Source organism: Amphibalanus amphitrite, unplaced genomic scaffold, assembly GCF_019059575.1.
Source record: "Amphibalanus amphitrite isolate SeventyFive unplaced genomic scaffold, NRLGWU_Aamphi_draft 000049F_arrow, whole genome shotgun sequence".
NCBI classification, from domain to species: domain Eukaryota; kingdom Metazoa; phylum Arthropoda; class Thecostraca; order Balanomorpha; family Balanidae; genus Amphibalanus; species Amphibalanus amphitrite.
In genome coordinates, this window is record NW_024881545.1 from 651211 (window position 1) to 668253 (window position 17043).

General features: G+C 46.0%; 1 protein-coding gene across 2 annotated transcripts; it reads left to right on the top strand.

The window, feature by feature from the left end:
• Positions 1-1104: 1104 nt before the first annotated feature.
• LOC122377703 (amino acid transporter AVT3C-like) lies at positions 1105-15174 on the top strand. 2 transcript variants are annotated; one of them, XM_043358052.1, is made up of 10 exons: positions 1105-1330; positions 3287-3373; positions 3554-3615; positions 3905-4073; positions 4905-5078; positions 5349-5593; positions 7898-8107; positions 8381-8573; positions 8872-9057; positions 14303-15174. In XM_043358052.1, exons 1-9 carry the CDS (start codon positions 1263-1265, stop codon positions 9011-9013), a joined length of 1350 nt encoding a protein of 449 aa, XP_043213987.1. In that variant the 5' UTR covers positions 1105-1262; the 3' UTR covers positions 9014-9057; positions 14303-15174. The 2 variants fall into 2 exon arrangements, with proteins under 2 accessions (XP_043213987.1, XP_043213985.1); XM_043358050.1 differs by having other exon boundaries at positions 1149-1330; positions 4905-5593.
• The last annotated feature ends 1869 nt before the right edge of the window (positions 15175-17043 follow it).

Below are 17043 nucleotides of genomic sequence, written 5' to 3' on the forward strand. Positions count from 1 at the left end.
TCACTATGTTTGTTTTCCTTCGTAACAATGGCCACTTTGAGCTCATGCTGCTAGGATGCATAGCTTTTGAGTTATTGAGAAAAATGTTGTTTTTCGTCAAACCGATCTAATATAAGAGGTCTACGGGTGATTCAATTACGGCGCCTTTCTTGCATGATTAGTTTCTATTTTGCACTTAACTGTGAAGAACAAAGTTATAAACTTAGTTATAGTCACACTTTAGGAAAGGCAAGGTTTTGCAATGTTGGGCTATTTGACATATACGTCATGATAATGACAGAATTTAGATTTGGGGCAAGACGGACCACTGTGGTCCATCTTACCCTGTGGTGGTCCATTGTACCCTGCATATGGAAAGTTCTTTTCCAAAACATTGACACAAGTTTAAGTAAGCTAATTTTTCAGGAAGGAGTCTTTGTTGCATGTGAGCCATGCATGCAAGTGTTCAGTTAGCATGCATTCATGCCAAACGACAATCAACACACATGTTCCCAGCTTTCAGCTGCACTTCCATCACACATGAGTAAAGAATAAAGGCTCATTTTGTTATTTTACCATTCTGGTTACTTTTTCTTACAAGAGTACAGAGCAGAAGTGTAACACACATGAACGGATAGCAGGCACTGCTGGGTGGTCCGTCTTACCCCACGTTTTTTCTTGCCTGAGTTTTTGACATGTCCCCTTTTAAGAGCATCCACCACCTAGATGTCTTTAATTTGAAATTTAGTCTTTACACATATCAAGAGAGGAAGGATTGAGCATTCCGAAGACTATAAATAATATGAATTACGAGAGCAGTGTAGCAAGATATGCGGCCTCAAACCTTAGCTGGTCCGTCTTACCCCACCTTCCCCTACCTACATGAACTCTACGATTCGTATCTGAAACTATAAGTACAGCAATGTAAGCAATGATAACGAGTGGCCCTACATTATTCAATACCCTCCCCTCCACCCCACACACACTCCACAACCTTACAAGTGATGCCATCCTCGCCACGTGAGCACGTGGGGTGTCCCGCCGCGTCTTGCCGCTCCTGTCCGGTTGAGAACATGTGGTCCAAGTCCGGCACGTGCCCGGTTCCGCCCCGCCCCGCCCCGCCCTAGTCACCTCAGTCTATAAATCAGCGGGCGGCCTGGCCCGGTCAGTCGTCAGTTTAGAGCGAGGGCGCTGTCCAGACGGCCGTCAGCGCAGCCGCTCCTCTCGCCGACCCCTCCGACCGCTCTGTCTCGACCGGCCGGTCAGTTTGACCGTTGTTGAAGATGGGATTCCAGGAGGTACAGACGGGCTACTTGCCCCTGCCCGATACACCGAGCAACAGCTCTGAATCGTAAGTGAAGCTGGTGCCGCGGGCTAACTTATCATTGGTTGCATTTCTAAGCCCGTGTTGTGCGTGATAAGCTATACCTCGCAGTTTTGGTCTCAAATATACAGGGTGATCAAAAAAAATTGGAACCCCTAACTTAAAAAGTCTGTAAGTCAGAAAATTTTCATTTTATTGATAAATTGCAAACGCCATTAGAAAGAGCGTTCAATTCTCTATAAAACAAAGTTAATTGTACTTACTTATTATTGTATATATTGCCCTAGACATATGCCTAAAAAATTTGCGTCACGAAACTCAGTGAAACGGTTTTGAACATTATGCGCAAATCAGTGATTGACGGTTTACTGTTCTGACCATGTCGCTTGTTGGATATTCATGAATAAAAATAGCTCATTCACGTGCTATTGTAAGGAAAGGAAAGGCTGACGGCCTGCTGAGACCAATTGTCCCAGAGACTGCTGGCCCGCGCAGTCGGAGCTGTCCCCATGAGCAACTGCAGGCCTGCGTGACGGCCCCCGGAGCTCGCGTTGAGCACATGCTGGGATGAACAGCGGAAGCTAGGACGCGTGTATCTGTTCTACTGTGTGCTTCTGTGTTAACTTTTATGAAATAAAATTAAATTTGGATGTGTCGTTATTCGCAAAAAGACAACAGATAGAGTGCTAACGGATTTCAGCGCATTGTTAACATTTGGCGATTTCGTTTCACTCAGTTTTCTGAAGCTTATTCCAAAAGCTAATAGTGTGCCAATGCTGTACAACATACATGCACTGATTTGACGTGATTTTATAGAGGATTTAATGCTCTTTCTAATGGTGTTCGCAATTTGTCAATAAAGTCAATACTTTCGGACTTATAGACATTTTAAGTTAGGGGTTCCAATTTTTTTTTGGATCACCCTGTATAGTCCTAATGGCTAATAACCTCAGGTCAGATTACCAGGTCACACAAAGCGGCACATAGGATAAAACTAGCATAGTTTAGTGGAATTTGAATACCCTCGAGTGCGTTTCTTTTTGCAGCTGGCATAAAAAGGCCACTAACTTGGACATCTCTATAGGGCATTTTTGACAAAGTTCCTAAAAAAGTTAAGTGCTAGTGGTCTAAGGCAAGGTCATCAGGTCAATTACATACCTACTCAAGGTAGAATGGGAATAACCTAGATTTTGTTACATAAACCCAGAGTTTTGCTTCGATTTCATTTAAACTTGCAGAGGATGCTAAGCACACCGGTGCCATTGTATTTTTCTTTTCTTTTTTGCTGTTGACCTGATGCATAGGCTACTCTATATCAGTAATAAAGTAGTCTATGTCTGAGGTTATCTAAAGATCAACATTTCGTAACGTTCAAAGTAAGAGAAAATATTCGAAAAGTTATTATTGAGAAAAAATATTGGAGGCATTCACTCTATTTCATCGTCTTTGTCTCACACCACCTCAGTTTATACGGAACAAAGTTTGCCTTGGTAATTGGTTAGCAAAAAAAAAGCGGAGCTCGAGTTAACTGCATTTAAATTGGGTTTGCGTTTTCACTTTTCGTTAAATACTTTGTATTGTCTTGCTTATGCTGCATATTTCGCAATGTGCAGCATGACCTTGTCCGGTCACTTTAAGACCTGAGCCTTTTTACTATTGAGACTCATGGAGCGGATATACGGAAAATGGGCGTGAATACTTCATCCCGTCTTATCTGTCTCAGGGTGTAACTTCTGACATAAACGATTGGCGAACGAATGTTCTTATTCTTGCGGCCTTGCCTTCACGTCTGGAATTCATCAGAGTTCTTATGTCCACACTATTCACACCGTTTATCTATTGTATAAGCGAAATAGTGATATTGGTGCCACTGCCTATTATACGACAGCACATTCGAGTGATAGTCACATTATTCAATTGAAACCTTCATTCAATCAATGGTGACTGTAAAGCATTCTAATCACGCTTCCCTCGCCCTTCTAGGATAGACACGCAGCCGGAGGCTCCCCTGCTGGGAGATCAACCGAAGAAAAAGAAGCGCGCCCTCACCATCTTCTCGGCTGCCATATGGTGAGTACCCGTTCAAAAAAGTCTTCAGTGAACCACGTCCGAATTCAGAGCAACTGTTTGCTAGTTAATTTAAAGTTGTGTACTTTTATGCACTGTACTTATAAAAGGTGTCTGTTAATATTGGTTTGCAATTAATGCGAATGCGATGATCACTAAATTGTTATGTTTTCTTCTGCGCAGCATCATCAACCTGGAAGCTGGGAGCGGAATGATGGCCTGTCCGAGAGCGACCATCAACGCAGGTGAATGAGCGCCTTTCATTTCTCTTAACGACTGTGGGAAAACGATAATTCTTTATTCGAATACAATTCATGGTTATTTCATCGTATCTAATTTACATTCACATTTCTCGCTGCGTAACCGATTAATTTTTGTTTTGGACAATTTTTGGTCTGGTTAGCTTACACAGGAATCTGCCGTGCATAATAGAATGTCAATTTCATATTTCACTCATCTTTTCGCCGTCTCCCTCCCTCCTTCCTCCATTCACACGAGTTTAACCTCCACATGCCTCGCTGCGCTTGGTTGCAGGCTGGATGGGTTTCGTGCTGTTCGTGCTGTGCGGCAGCATGTCGGCGTTCAACGGTATCCTGCTGACGTGGTCGCGCTCCATTATTGAGGAGCGCTACCCCGAATACAACGGCCACGTACGCAGTCCGTTTGCGGAGATCGCTACCAAGGCGTTCGGCAGGCCTGGCAGGTGAGTGACCGGTCATGGATGGGGGGGGGGGACTGGTGTGGGCACTGGCGACGGGGCAGCGGGACTGGTGTAGGCACTGGTTACGACTCAGCAGGACTGGTGTAAAGATGGTGACGGCGCAGCGGGGATCCACTTGGGGCTGGCGTGGTGCCAACTGCCACTAACCTGGAGGTGACAGGTTAGTGGCACTGGTGAAGGCAAGGTGGCAGGACAGCGGGACAGGGGAGTAGTCACTGCTATGTGTTATTCAGTAATCTATGAACATTTTACTTACGTAACTATTGTCTGACTGGCTCTCTCACGATTAGTTTGCTGATACCAGGCAATTTCACTGCTTGCAAAACGGCCCTTGTTTGGTCTTGACCCAGTGAACTTTGGTCTAATATGTCACTGAAGAAAGTACCATTTATATTTACATTGAAAACTTTTATCATAGTTAGTCCGTGTCCGCTGAATATGTGTCGCGCCTGCAGTGGTGGCAAAAGACACCCGAGAAGATAAACGTCATCCGTGTTTATTTATTCAGGAGTCTAAAATCCACGCATAGATAAGTTATGTCCGTCTGTTCCATTTTAGCTCTGCGCCAGGAACTTCACGCTCCGTCTCCGTGAACGAAATATTCTACTTCAAAATAAAAACGTGCGGCAGAGGCAGAGCGCCATAAAAACTCCTCAGCTGCCCATGTTTGTGTCATCGGTGGGGTAGCTGTCGCCGCGGGAGTGATACCATTCTGGGCTGCTTTTTTAGACACCCAGACGACTGACTAACCGTATGATTTAGCCTCGACCTCCCTCTTTGATGCCAACTTTGGCTTCCCTCTCCTGCCGACAGAATGCTGTTCAACTTCTGCATCTTCATGAGCCACTTTGGCGCCTCCGTGGTGAACATGCTGCTCTGTGCAGAGCTGATGGAGAGCTTCTCCGGCTGGTCGCGCTGCTTCTGCATTCCTCTGATCGCCTTCTGCTTTATGCCGTCATCGTGCCTGCCCTCGCCGGCCAAGTTCAGGTGGTTTTCAGGATTTTCGGTCAAACGGCACAAGTTCGGTTTATGCTCAGTTCAAGATAGTCGTCCGCGTCTGACCATGGCGTTTGTAACGGTCCAGTGCGATCGAAGTAAGCCTCATCCATATGGAACCAAACAACCGAATTCCGACACTTTACTATTTAATAAACAAACCGTAGCGCCGTCGCCGTTCATACTTCACCAAACAATTTTCCCGTTTAAAACCACACCACGAAAAAGCGTAACATTTCTTTCCTCTGCTGGCACCCGCAGGAAGATTATCTACATGGGTCTGATGGCGGCCATGGTGGCCTGTTTGTGCTGCATCATCCGGCTCTCGATGTGGATCTCTGAGATGAAGGAGCCGGCCGTGCGCACGCCGCCCAGTCTGCAGACCTTCTCGCTCGGCCTGGCCACCATCATGTTCAGCTTTGCCGGCGCGGGCGCGCTGCCCACCATCCAGAATGACATGGCTGACAGAAGCAAGTTCACGCGCAGCGTCTTCCTCGGATACGGAGGTGAGCGCTAAAGGGTCATCTGCAGTGAGTGGGGCTCATTGGAAACGCTGTCAGTAATTATTAAGTTTCAAGTACGCCCATCGTCTGAACATTGAAGGATAGTGGGCTTTGAATAGGCGTATGTACTATGTACCAACTAAGTAAATCTACTTGATGCTTCCATCTTCGCACATTTTTTTCTGTTGATAGGTGCCTAGCTTTAACCTACCACCTGATGCTTTATAGTTTATAACTGCTACAGCTCGTGGAATGGCATTTAAAGACTCCACGGCCACTGCGCTGCGTGGCCGTGGAGAGACTGTTACCAGTCTACGATTAAGTGGTATGCATACAATACCTGTCTGTGTATTTTTTAGGAGCATGGCAATGAAGTCTTCAGGCATAAAATTCGAATTTTCGAAAGTCTTATTGCTGTTATAAAATAACGGGTCTATCTTCATTAAATCCTTTGAATTAAAACAGAAGAAGAAAGTTGTTTATCAAGTAAGCGTAAAATAAAAAATGCAGTATGTAGGATGTAGGGAAAATGTAGGTGATGACCGCAGCCGGGCGGCTGATTTCATTGGTAACCTTCCCCTTAATGTATACGTGATATCTATAAGGCCAAGGCCAGGTGCTCGGCAACGCAGGTGTCTATTCTTCCTCGAATACACAAAAGAAGCGTGAGATGCCAAAACAACGGCATTGCATCAAAGAACCGTGACCATTTGAGACCAGTCAGCTGCTGTTCTCCGTACACAGCCGTACAGACCATACACAACTGGACTAAGCCAAGGACTCCTCGAAAGACAAATGCAACCGAGTGCAGTGCTCCCCGAGCTGCGTGCGTTTAATGAAAAGCGAAGCTTTTTATAGGAAACTACCGCAGCCGGGCGGCTGATTTACTGTTTCCCTTCACTTAATGTAACGCCAGAGTTCTCTGAACTATTTTCAAGGACCACTTGCGAACGATACTTCAGACTACTTTGAAATGTGATCAATAATTCAATACATATGCAACGTAGCGTAGGGATGATTTCAACATTAGAGCAAAACCTAATTCTTTGCTACAGCAAGCTATGCTTGCCTGGCCTGGTATTATCCTATACCCATGTATGATTTTAAAATAAACGAATGCAATGGCCGAAAAACTTGCATTGAAATTTATCTTTTGTAAATGCTTATCATTTTGTTTCTTGTTTCGCTGGATCTATAAATGTCATTGTCACCGGTAACAATGTAACTACTAACTACCTAGTATTTCCGAAAGCATAAACTGGTATCAACTAAAATATTCTGTTACTGTTTTCTAGCAGTGTAATCTTCAGTTAAATGTTCGTAATTGCAGTTGCCGTGCTAAGTGAGTTTTTGGCAAACCGCCGCAGCGAATGACCTCGTTTGTGATCTGGGATAAAGTTTTTGAGGGTCTAGGTATGTCTGAACACAATAACGTAAAATATGTGCTTTTTGGAATAGAAGAGGGCCGTAATGCAGTAAATCTTATAATCTTGCTTATCAAACAATACATCGCTAATTGTAAGCTACGGCACAATCAGATAAAACCATCCTACGAAGGGGCTCGAGCCACGGTTGTTCATCAAGTGAGGGTAGAAAAACATGCAGCATTTGTCAGTGACACCCTTAAAGCCTTTATTGAAAAGTGGCAAAACATATTCTTGTGCAGGGACATACATAGCATGGTGATGAATCGGTAAATAAGGATTACGATGCGTTTCAATCGGCACAGACGATCGCACAGTGCATCCTTTTGTAGTATGCATTGCTTAGTATGCTCCTCGCGCATCATGTGTATCTTGTATCTTGTGCTATGCATGTGAGTTGAGTGAGCTGTTGCTGATAAAATAAGCAGCATATGCGCACTGCCCGCCCCTAACCCAACCCGGCTAACCGGAGGCCGGCACTATTAAGGGTCGGCCGGCCGGCCGGGCGCGCGGCTCGCCAACCTATCAGGGTGACGGGTCGCGGGCCCGGCCGGCGGCCTGGGGCATCGCCCCAGCGAGGACGAGCATGTGTGTCAATCGCGGGGCGATGCGGGGCGGGGCAGGAAGGCATAGGTGTATTAAACGCAAATGGAAAGTGAAACAATAAGGTGTAAGTGTGCAAATATCGTGTGATTGTGAAAATATATGAACAAGTTGAAAAAAAAGACCTCGTTTGTGAATCTGCTCCAAGTAGCCGTTTTGAGAGGCACGATTATATGACACTTTGCTCGCGTTCCACTCCCTCACATTCAGTTCCTTCTTTATTTAACCCATTAAAACATAACACCTCTGACGTGCCAACCATCTCTCTCTCGCGCCTCAGGCCTGATCGTGCTCTTCAGCAGCATGTCTGCCCTCGGCTTCACCGCGCTGGGCGACAAGCTCTCCGCCAACATCATCAACTCGCTGCCGGATGGCGACTTCCGCAAGATCAGCCAGCTGGCGTTCACCATCAGCCTCATCACGGCCACGTACACCCTCATCAACCCCGTCTTCAGACAGGTGGAGGGACCGCTCAAGATCGAGGGACCCGGTAAGTTCGGAGTCGCGTTGAAAGCTCGCACTCGTGAAAAAAATGTGTACTGTCTCGTGCTTATAATGTCTGACCACCTGTTTAATTGAATGAAATGAGAATATTTATGCATGTTGCAGTTTCAAGCGGAAAAAATAATCAATTTGTCCTTAGAATTACGAGACATTAGTGTTATGTTTTGAAGCAGTTAATTTTAACGTCTGTAAGATCCTCAGCCTGCACGCTGTCTGCTGCCCCAATTTTACACTAACTCACCTGCCCCACCCTTGCCAGACATGAGCCTCAAGCAGGTGCTGGTGCGTACGGTGGTCATCGGTCTGATGGTGCTGGTCGGCCTCACCGTGCCCAGCTTCGACAAAATCCTCAACCTGCTCGGCTCCACGACCATCGGCGTTCTGGCGTTCATAATGCCGCCCGTGTTCTACCTTCGTCTAGTCACTCAGCATCAGGAGGGATGGCCCGAGAGGTGAGCGAATGGTCGAATAAATCACGTGAAATGGTTTGAAATTGCAGCACGCGGTATCAACATCTAAAATCTGATAGAAATGGTATCAATATGACACATGGCTTTGCTGTAGGTACGACTGAAATAATTTCAACGTTTTAAATGATGAACACATGAGCTATAGTACAATCGACCATTTTCATTTTCTTATCCATGAGGCTCAAGATTTTGCTGCTTACCATTTTTACTACCCGGTACCAGTACTTATCTCTCGCCGACTTCTGGATCCTGACCGCCTCTCTGTCGCTCTGTTCTCCAGGAAAGTGTCCGGCTGGCAGAAGGTGGCCGTCCCTGTGGCCATCCTGCTCAGCATTGGCGGTACTGGGTGCGCGCTCAAGGCAGCCCTACAGGATCTGGCCAGTGCAGAGGCCATCTCTGGCTCGTGTTTGATACCCATGTAACCGGCTGGCGGCCGAACAAGGCGCTGGGATCTCAGGAAGTGGTGGTGAGTCATGCATCAAGGCTGGGTCATGGTTGGTAGGAGAATGCGGAAGTCGTGAATGGGCGTTTCTAACAAAATATCTGACAGCACTCCACTAAGTCGATTCATAAATGCTATAAGAAACATTGAAAAATATGCGGTTCAATGTTCATTTCTTGTTTTATCGTTAACCAGTGCTCAGTTATAGTTAGTTTTTGACAATTCATAGCTCTCGTAAAATGTACCATCTATTCCAAAAGTGCTAAAGCAACTGAATTATTCAGTATTCACTATAAGCGCAAGCCTATCGGTCTATCCACAGTGCTAAATGCGCAGCGGGCCATGAAGGCACTCAGCTGTCCCCATTGGCAAATTGACCGTTGCCCTAGTTAAGCGTCGCAATTGCCCGAGAACTCGCGGCGACGCAGGGGCTGATGGAAAAGTTCCACAACTGTATACCGCAAGGCAAACATTGAAAATCGTGACAGATGTTTATAGCAAGAACAAAATGCCGGAGCAGTGGCGAAAGATGTCGCGTGACTTACGACGCCCCTAGTTTGTAGGTGTATAAAACCATAAACTGGAAACTGACTGAAATGAAGTAGACATGCGTAAACGAGATTAGCAAGTGCTATACGTTTGATCGGCTATGATAAACTGTGGTAGGACCCAGACAGCCAGATATCTAAATAAAAAATGTGTTTTAGCTTTCCATGCCACAATAAATGCTCTTTTCCTGGGGCACCACTAATGATTTTATCTATTCTCAGCCCGTATCTACATTCCTCTATAAATGTTTAGTGCAACAAGCACCCAAATGCTGAATGTTAGCCTGATGAAGTGCAATAATTAACAGCGATTGCATAAATCACCAAATTTGCGTCAGCTCACTGGATTCCAACCGTAACGAGCTACCAACGCCACCGCGATCTGTCGTCCTCACTTCTATCGCAATATAGTCGGCAGAAGTCGCGTCACGCCAATCTCGCCGTTACCGGTCCACGTGCCCTTCCCAGTCCTCTTCCACCGAACACTCTCTAGAACGGGTCCCCTGAGCTCGTCCATCCGGCCAGCAGCTGAGTATCAGAGCGCGCCTGACGCGGTCCAGGGCAGCCTCTGTGACAGGAACACGAACCCCGCCAAACGCGGCGCGTGAGACTCAGCCGCAGCAGGCGCCGGCCGGACGACTTGGCTGTTTATTCAGCCGGCCGGTACCATTGTCAGCTGCTCGGGCGCAGTCTCGGGGGCGAAACGGGCCCCTTGAGCCTGGCAAGGACGCCGCCCAGACAGTGGTCATTTGAGGATTATTTGTCTTATGATGGGGCCTGGTGGCAGTGCGGTCTCTTGAGGGCGTTAATTCTCCGCCTGGATGGTTCACAAGGTCAGGGACACCGCCATACGGACATGCCATATTTGAAGAGACATGCGTGCGTCTGTAGATGATGAGTGCGGTGGCACAGTGAAAAAAAAAAGATTTCCTATCATGGAGATCCAAGCGAGGAAAAATACAGAACCGCACCGGCCAAGTTGGCGTCGCACGTCTGGAGACTCGTTCGTCGTGGTACTGGCGAGGGTAGGCTGTGCCGCACGACACCCGTGTACTGCGGGCCGGCCGACTCCGACTTACGAGCATGCAGCAGCTCCCTTTATCGCCGGGGCGCGGCGAGGAAGATGGGATGGGATGGATGGAAATAAAGGAGAGAGAAAGAAAGAACAGACAGACAGACAGACAGACAGACAGATAAACAGACAAACAGACAGATGGAAGAGAGAGAGAGAGAGAGAGAGAGAGAGAGAGAGAGAGAGAGAGAGAGAGAGAGGGGAGAGAGAGATTATCTGCAAAGTAATTACAGAACATTTCTAGAAGTGGAGCACTTCTGTAAAAGTTTGTGAACGTATTCTATGAAGGTTACCAAAGAAGTATGTAATTGACGGTCACGGAATTTAGTTGTAGAATGTAGATAGCTGAAATAAAGCCGCTTTAGGCTGATGCGCACCCATTTAACTGGAATTTTCCATCGGCGATATATCAAACTACCGATTGCATTCTGACTTACGTCCTAGGGGGAGTAAGTTATCAACAGTAATCAGTCATGCGATTGATCGTACATTTCGCAAGAGCCAAACATTTGCGCTTTTTAAAATGTTTGTCCTCCGGGATTGTGTAAGGTCCCAGCGGCCTATATATAGTGCCTATGTGACGCATGGCCTGTGGAAACGGTCGTTACCCACGGGAAACTCTTGCTCAATGCTCACAGATAAAAAAAAGCGGTAGAAGCGTAGAGAACAAAATCTACATTAAATGCTCTTGATTCTTGAATATTTTCTTAAGCCACTACTTGCAACTAGCAACCAGACTATTGATCTAATTGAACCGATTGCGGTAATAATAAAGCTGTTTGATGTACTTAAATTATTAAAATATAGTTACTTAAATGCTGCTTCCCAAGAGCGTATATGCATTATACATATCGTAAGGGTTTATATCTTGATCAATACCTTCTTGCTATTTGTTCTTCAAATACGTGATATAGGTATTCGCATATCTAGTAATGGAACACAAATTCGTAACCAATTTCCTGATATTATCAGCCACAAGGAACCGCCATAGCTATCAAACCTCGGACGTTTTGTTTATTTGCCTTTTTACACAGTTAAATGAGAGGCTGCGAGCCAGTTTACTGAATTCCAAACATTTAAGTTTGGTGGTGATAAAAGGGTTTTTTAAACTAATAATCATCGGTAAGTTCAAAAGCAGTCGCTCCACAAGATTACTTTACTACTCGCTCCAGTAGCCTGCGCACTGCGCATCCTGGCAGCCTGCATTTTCATGATTCATTAACCTTCCCTCTGCATGAGGTCGATTAACTTGATAGTTTACTTTGTCAGTCTTGAAAAATTAACGGGTAACAGGGTGCAACCGTGGGGAAGACTGCATTCTTATTGAAATGTTTTACTGTTTTTAACCCTAGAACGCCTAGGGGGGGGGGTTGTATCAACCCCCCCCTGAGGTTTTTTCGAAGTGCACGCTAAACGGCTTGTCGTAGCGGGCTGAAATTTTCAATACCCTCTGGGGCAACCTTTGCGCATCTTTTGCCGAAAAAAATTGATCGGGTCATGTCAGGTCACGGAGTTATGACGTCATAAGAGGTACAGCCTCCGGCCGGATTTTCACAAACTGAGTGCCAACGCCCGAGGTTTCCTGCCGGTGGTACGGACATCGGTTGATGGATCGTGATGAAACTTCCCATGCATGTTGGGGCAAGTATTGGCTATCATATGGTATAAGAAATTTGACCGGGTCAGGTCAGGTCACGGAGCTATGACGTCACAAGAGGAACAGCGTCCGGTACTATTTTTGAAAAGCGCCCGAACCACTATTTTGCTAATTCTTGTCACCTCAATGGGAATATGCAGCAATATTAGCTTCTATAGGGAGCAAATGGACCTCCCAAATCCAAAAATACAATCAGATTTCAAAAATTTAAATTTTGATTTTTCGAATTTCTGCCGCCGACTGTGACCTTGCCGACTTCCGGCGCTCCCAACGCGCCATTTTTAGAGCTAGGGAAACGAAATACATACCAAACGATAGAGAATTGATCAAGGAACACGATAGTGAAGGTTTCAAGTCAATATCTTCCACCGTTTTGCCGCAATCGCCGCCGAAAGTTGAAAAAGTCTATTTTTCCGAAAATTTGACCTTTGACCGGTCAAAAGCAGGTCAAATGTTGACCTAGGACCAAAAAATATACCACCAATCGCGAGATCTCGTTGAGAGCAATCCGTTGGTTTTTTCCGCTAAGCTCTACGACCTTCCGTTTCGAAACGCCAGGGGGGGGGTCGTAACAACCCCCCCCCCCCCTGGTCGTTCGTGTTATGAGAAATGGCCTGGTCGTGCGAGGGTTAAAGGAAAAGGGCCACCTTCGTGAAATATGAAGATATCGTTGTTTTTCATTTTGACATTATTATTTTTCATTTTCTTTTTAAAACTGGTGCCAGAAGTGCACAATTCGCGAAAAAAGTATTTAAAACTATTTAACATATTGGTACTATGTTGATACTCTCTACGGCACCTACTGTATGATGGCATAGCGATGACGTCACACTCAAGCCAATCAGCGTTCAGAAGACAGACTCGTCGGATTGTGTCAGATAAGCTGATTGGTTAGAGCTGAGCTGGTTGGAGCTGATTGGTAAAAAACCAAAGCCTCGCCGCGGGTGGCTGTATTGTCGGATAAGAACGCATTCCTGGGATAAGGACGCATTCCTGGCGTATTTTCTTTTAAAATTGCCGATAACCACGAATGGAGGCCGAAATCGGCCGTAAGGAGGAAGACAGTTAGGTTTTCGAACACGGGCTACAAGATGGCTATCTCAGTTTAAATCCCCATGTTAAAGGTGGCCCTTTTCCTTTAAGGGGGCAGCTAAAGTGCAATAAATTAATAGACGTGAATTTTCCTGGGGATGAAATTGAAAACACGACGTTTTTTATAAGGTGTCTCAAAAAGACCCACCTAGTATATTTATAATGGAAAATAAAGTATTTGCTGCTGCATTCGTCAGATCTTCTTAGGTCACTTTGCAATGCTTTTATTAAGTTATCGGTCAATTTTGCGTACAAATAACACAGTGCACAAACATGCCATTTCTAGTTGAACATCTAGCTTAAAAAAAACGCGTCAAATCGACTCATTTTAAACGTTAAAGTTAAACGCTATAATGGTTGGCACCTGAACCTGACCTGTGCGACTGACAAAATGTTTCGAGCATCCGTTCTAAGCAAGTGCATGGAAAAAGAGCACACGCTTAACATACCTTCATGTTCATAAGGTGGCGAACACATAGAAAATTAAGCTTGGTATATAGCTGATGTCATAAAAAGGGGTCTGTCGGTTTTGCTTTCTATTGAAAGAAAATCGTACACCACCATTTTTACGTTCGTAACGAGATTTATAAAATGGCGCCGATGAATTTACGTTTTTTTTTTGCATGACGTATAAATGGTAAAAAGGTAATGAATCTTCCCACCAACCGTCAACTTCGTGAGTCAGATTCCTTGAGCAGGGCCTATGCGCGCCTCATTCCTTTTCTGGTAAAATCCACTCGACTGCCGCCGTTCCATTGAACGAGTCGGCTGGTCCGCCTTTGAGGCCTCCTAACAGTTACCATGGCGACCATTTTTGCCCGTGTCCGCTCCGTTCAGGGGGCACGTGGTACGCGGACGCGGGCCCTACTGACCAGGGCTCCATGCCTTGTGTGTTTACAGTTCGGTACGACAGGAATCCAACGGCGGCGGCCGCCGCAGTGCTGTACTCGCCGCAGACGAGCCGTCCTCCGTAAACACTGCCGCCGTCGCGTGCCACCGACGGGCGGCGCCAGACTGAGCCGGACGGCTGACACGCTGCTCTCGGAGGCCCCGTCCCGGTCACCCGGCTGACGCGACCCGGTCACAGACACCCCCCGGGGAGACGGACCGGCACGCGCCGCTGAAACACGAGCCGCCGCCGGCTCGGATGGCTCCGGGCGCCCCATCAGCTGTCGGGTCGGCGTGTGTAAGACTGCTAGAGCAACACGCAGGGTAACGCAAGAGATCGACGAGACTGCGTGACACAAGAGAGGACATGAGAACAGGCTCGATGGAGACACGGCGGCGGCGCGGAAACGAATGGGGTGAACGGAAAACGCGACCGAGGCGATTGCAGTGCTGCACTAGGTGGTGGTCGTCATGCGTAACATTACCGATCGACGGTCACTCTACTCTTCCAGTAACATGAGAGGTGAACTTCCTGACCTCAGGGTGGCCAGGCCAGCTGCCCTAATAGTCATCATATCGAGCTTGTGCTAACAAGTCACTGACATGTTCAGGTGACGTACTGTGATGTCAACTGGCGACGGTTCCTTTTGCTGTATGGGATGGTGCTGATAACTGATCCGATGCGTTCACCCGGATGGCCGTACCGTTTAAGACTGATATCTAGTTACATTTTAATGTAGGTATATAAGCATTGAGCTTCCCAATGGAATAATTAACGAGATGATGTGAACTTATCATGCAATGATGATACAACACACGGATATTTGGTGGTTTATCACCTTTGTCTGTAATATGCAGTTTTATGAATAAATGTTGGAAATGCGTTGTGTTCTCTAATTAAAAGCCAATCACCGTTTAAGGTATTTTTGAGTTCCGACACATTAACGACAAACCTTATTTATCTTTCCGCTGCAACGATGAAATACGACATTTGCCTTGCAAAAATAGAAAAATGGACAGGAGCTAGGCGAAAACCCAAATCATGGGGGCTAAATTGTGTCATTTCGTTCCCGTCAACATTACGCATTACCGTATCATGCTCGCACTTCACGTTGTCTATTGAGTAAACAATTAGACGATTTATTTATTATAGCTACGCCTCAGTCAGACAGATGCATGGCCATAGGTCCCGCTGCCATCATTCCAGTGATATTGAGCCGAACATATCACCATAAATGGCAATATGGATCACATGGTTCACAACGGATCATATCATAGGCAATATCAGAAACGCGAGCAACTGCTTCAATAAGAACCATTGCTCGTGAAATGATTGGTCTAGGAAAACTTATCCTTTTACAGTTCCGACTTCAAAATGAGGTGACATTTGATAGTGCTCTCTCCACACAGTCTTTGACGTTAATTCGCGGACCGGAAAGGTCTGCAGGTTCCAGGGTCCAATCTTACCATTTACCGATGCCGTGAATAGGATATGGCAGCACTGGCCGGAGTTACCGGTAATAATATCAGCGGTATTATTGCTATATTTACGTCCAGCTAATTTGGTTGAATGAGTTTAATGGTGTGAATGATTATGAATGTTGCCTGAACGAATGGATAAATGAATGTGGAATAGCTATTATGAATGTTACCAAATGCCGTGAATGCGCATTCACGGCATTTGGTAAGATTGGGCCCAGGTTTTGTTATGGTGGGGGGGAGGGGGGGAGCCGGTGGAGGTAGGCCCCCGTCGTACAATAACCTGGTCGGAAACATATAACGGCATTCGAAAGACCTCATCAAGATGCACAACATGCAGCATCGATTACCTTGATTTTTGACCTGTGACGTCACAGGGAGGTCAAACAAGGTCAAAGCTATCCAAGTCACAATGACGAGCAGTCAGGTAAAAACAGAACCTAACCTAACCTAACCTAACCTAACCTAAGGTCCCAAAAGAGGTCAGCCTCGACCAATCAATCAATCAAGGGCAAGGCGGCAAAAGTCTCGAGAAGTGCACAAAAGGAAGCAGAAAAGGAAAAAAAAACACACCACTTATAAACAATGATCAGAAAAGTACAGTCCACAGCAGAAGTAATGTGTAGATTCAGTCATGGGTATGTTCTGCTTCTGAAGCCTAGGAACGATTAGCCAGACTGCAACGAGACTTTAAATGTAGCTTAGGGGAGAGTGGGGTAATTTGGCCGCTTTTTTTAGAAAACGATGTAGCTAAAAATCGACAACACATTTCTGCATTTTCTCAACGTCGACAGCCGACAGGTGTGGCATACATTCTACTTTCTTGGACAGTAAACTTGAAATGATAGGGTAACTACTTATATTGAAATTGTGACGCATTACAAAGGTCTGCAAAGCGGCCAAATTGCCCCACTAGCAGGGTTATTTGGCCGGGGGTGTGGGGCAATTTGGCCGGTGTTAGTTTGAGGTCATGATTTTTGTTATCGGCGAGTCAGCTTCACATTCAGCAATGACGCGTGTCCTACGACGTATCTGAAGCATTTTGGAGGTTGACTCAGCCGTCACAGGGGTCGAAAATAGTCAAAATAGCGGCTCTAGATGCGATGACAGTTTTTTACGAATAACTTTTGAAGTAATCAAGCTAGGCCAAAACTAAAAGTACCATCGTAATTCTCTCGTCATTCCGCATCGAAACATGTATGTGTTGACCTCGAGAGGTCAAGGTCAAAGGCTGGCTTCAGGTCACGTTACCTCAGGTCGCTTGACCTCAAGGT

What these genes read in the sequence shown, in the direction of transcription:
- LOC122377703 (XM_043358050.1), top strand. Translation starts at nt 1,263, where the DNA reads ATGGGATTCCAGGAGGTACAGACGGGCTACTTGCCCCTGCCCGATACA. An exon ending in ATCTTCTCGGCTGCCATATG is followed by an intron (nt 3,374 to 3,553) that starts GTGAGTACCCGT and finishes TCTTCTGCGCAG; the next exon opens with CATCATCAACCTGGAAGCTG. An exon ending in GCTCAAGATCGAGGGACCCG is followed by an intron (nt 8,108 to 8,380) that starts GTAAGTTCGGAG and finishes CACCCTTGCCAG; the next exon opens with ACATGAGCCTCAAGCAGGTG.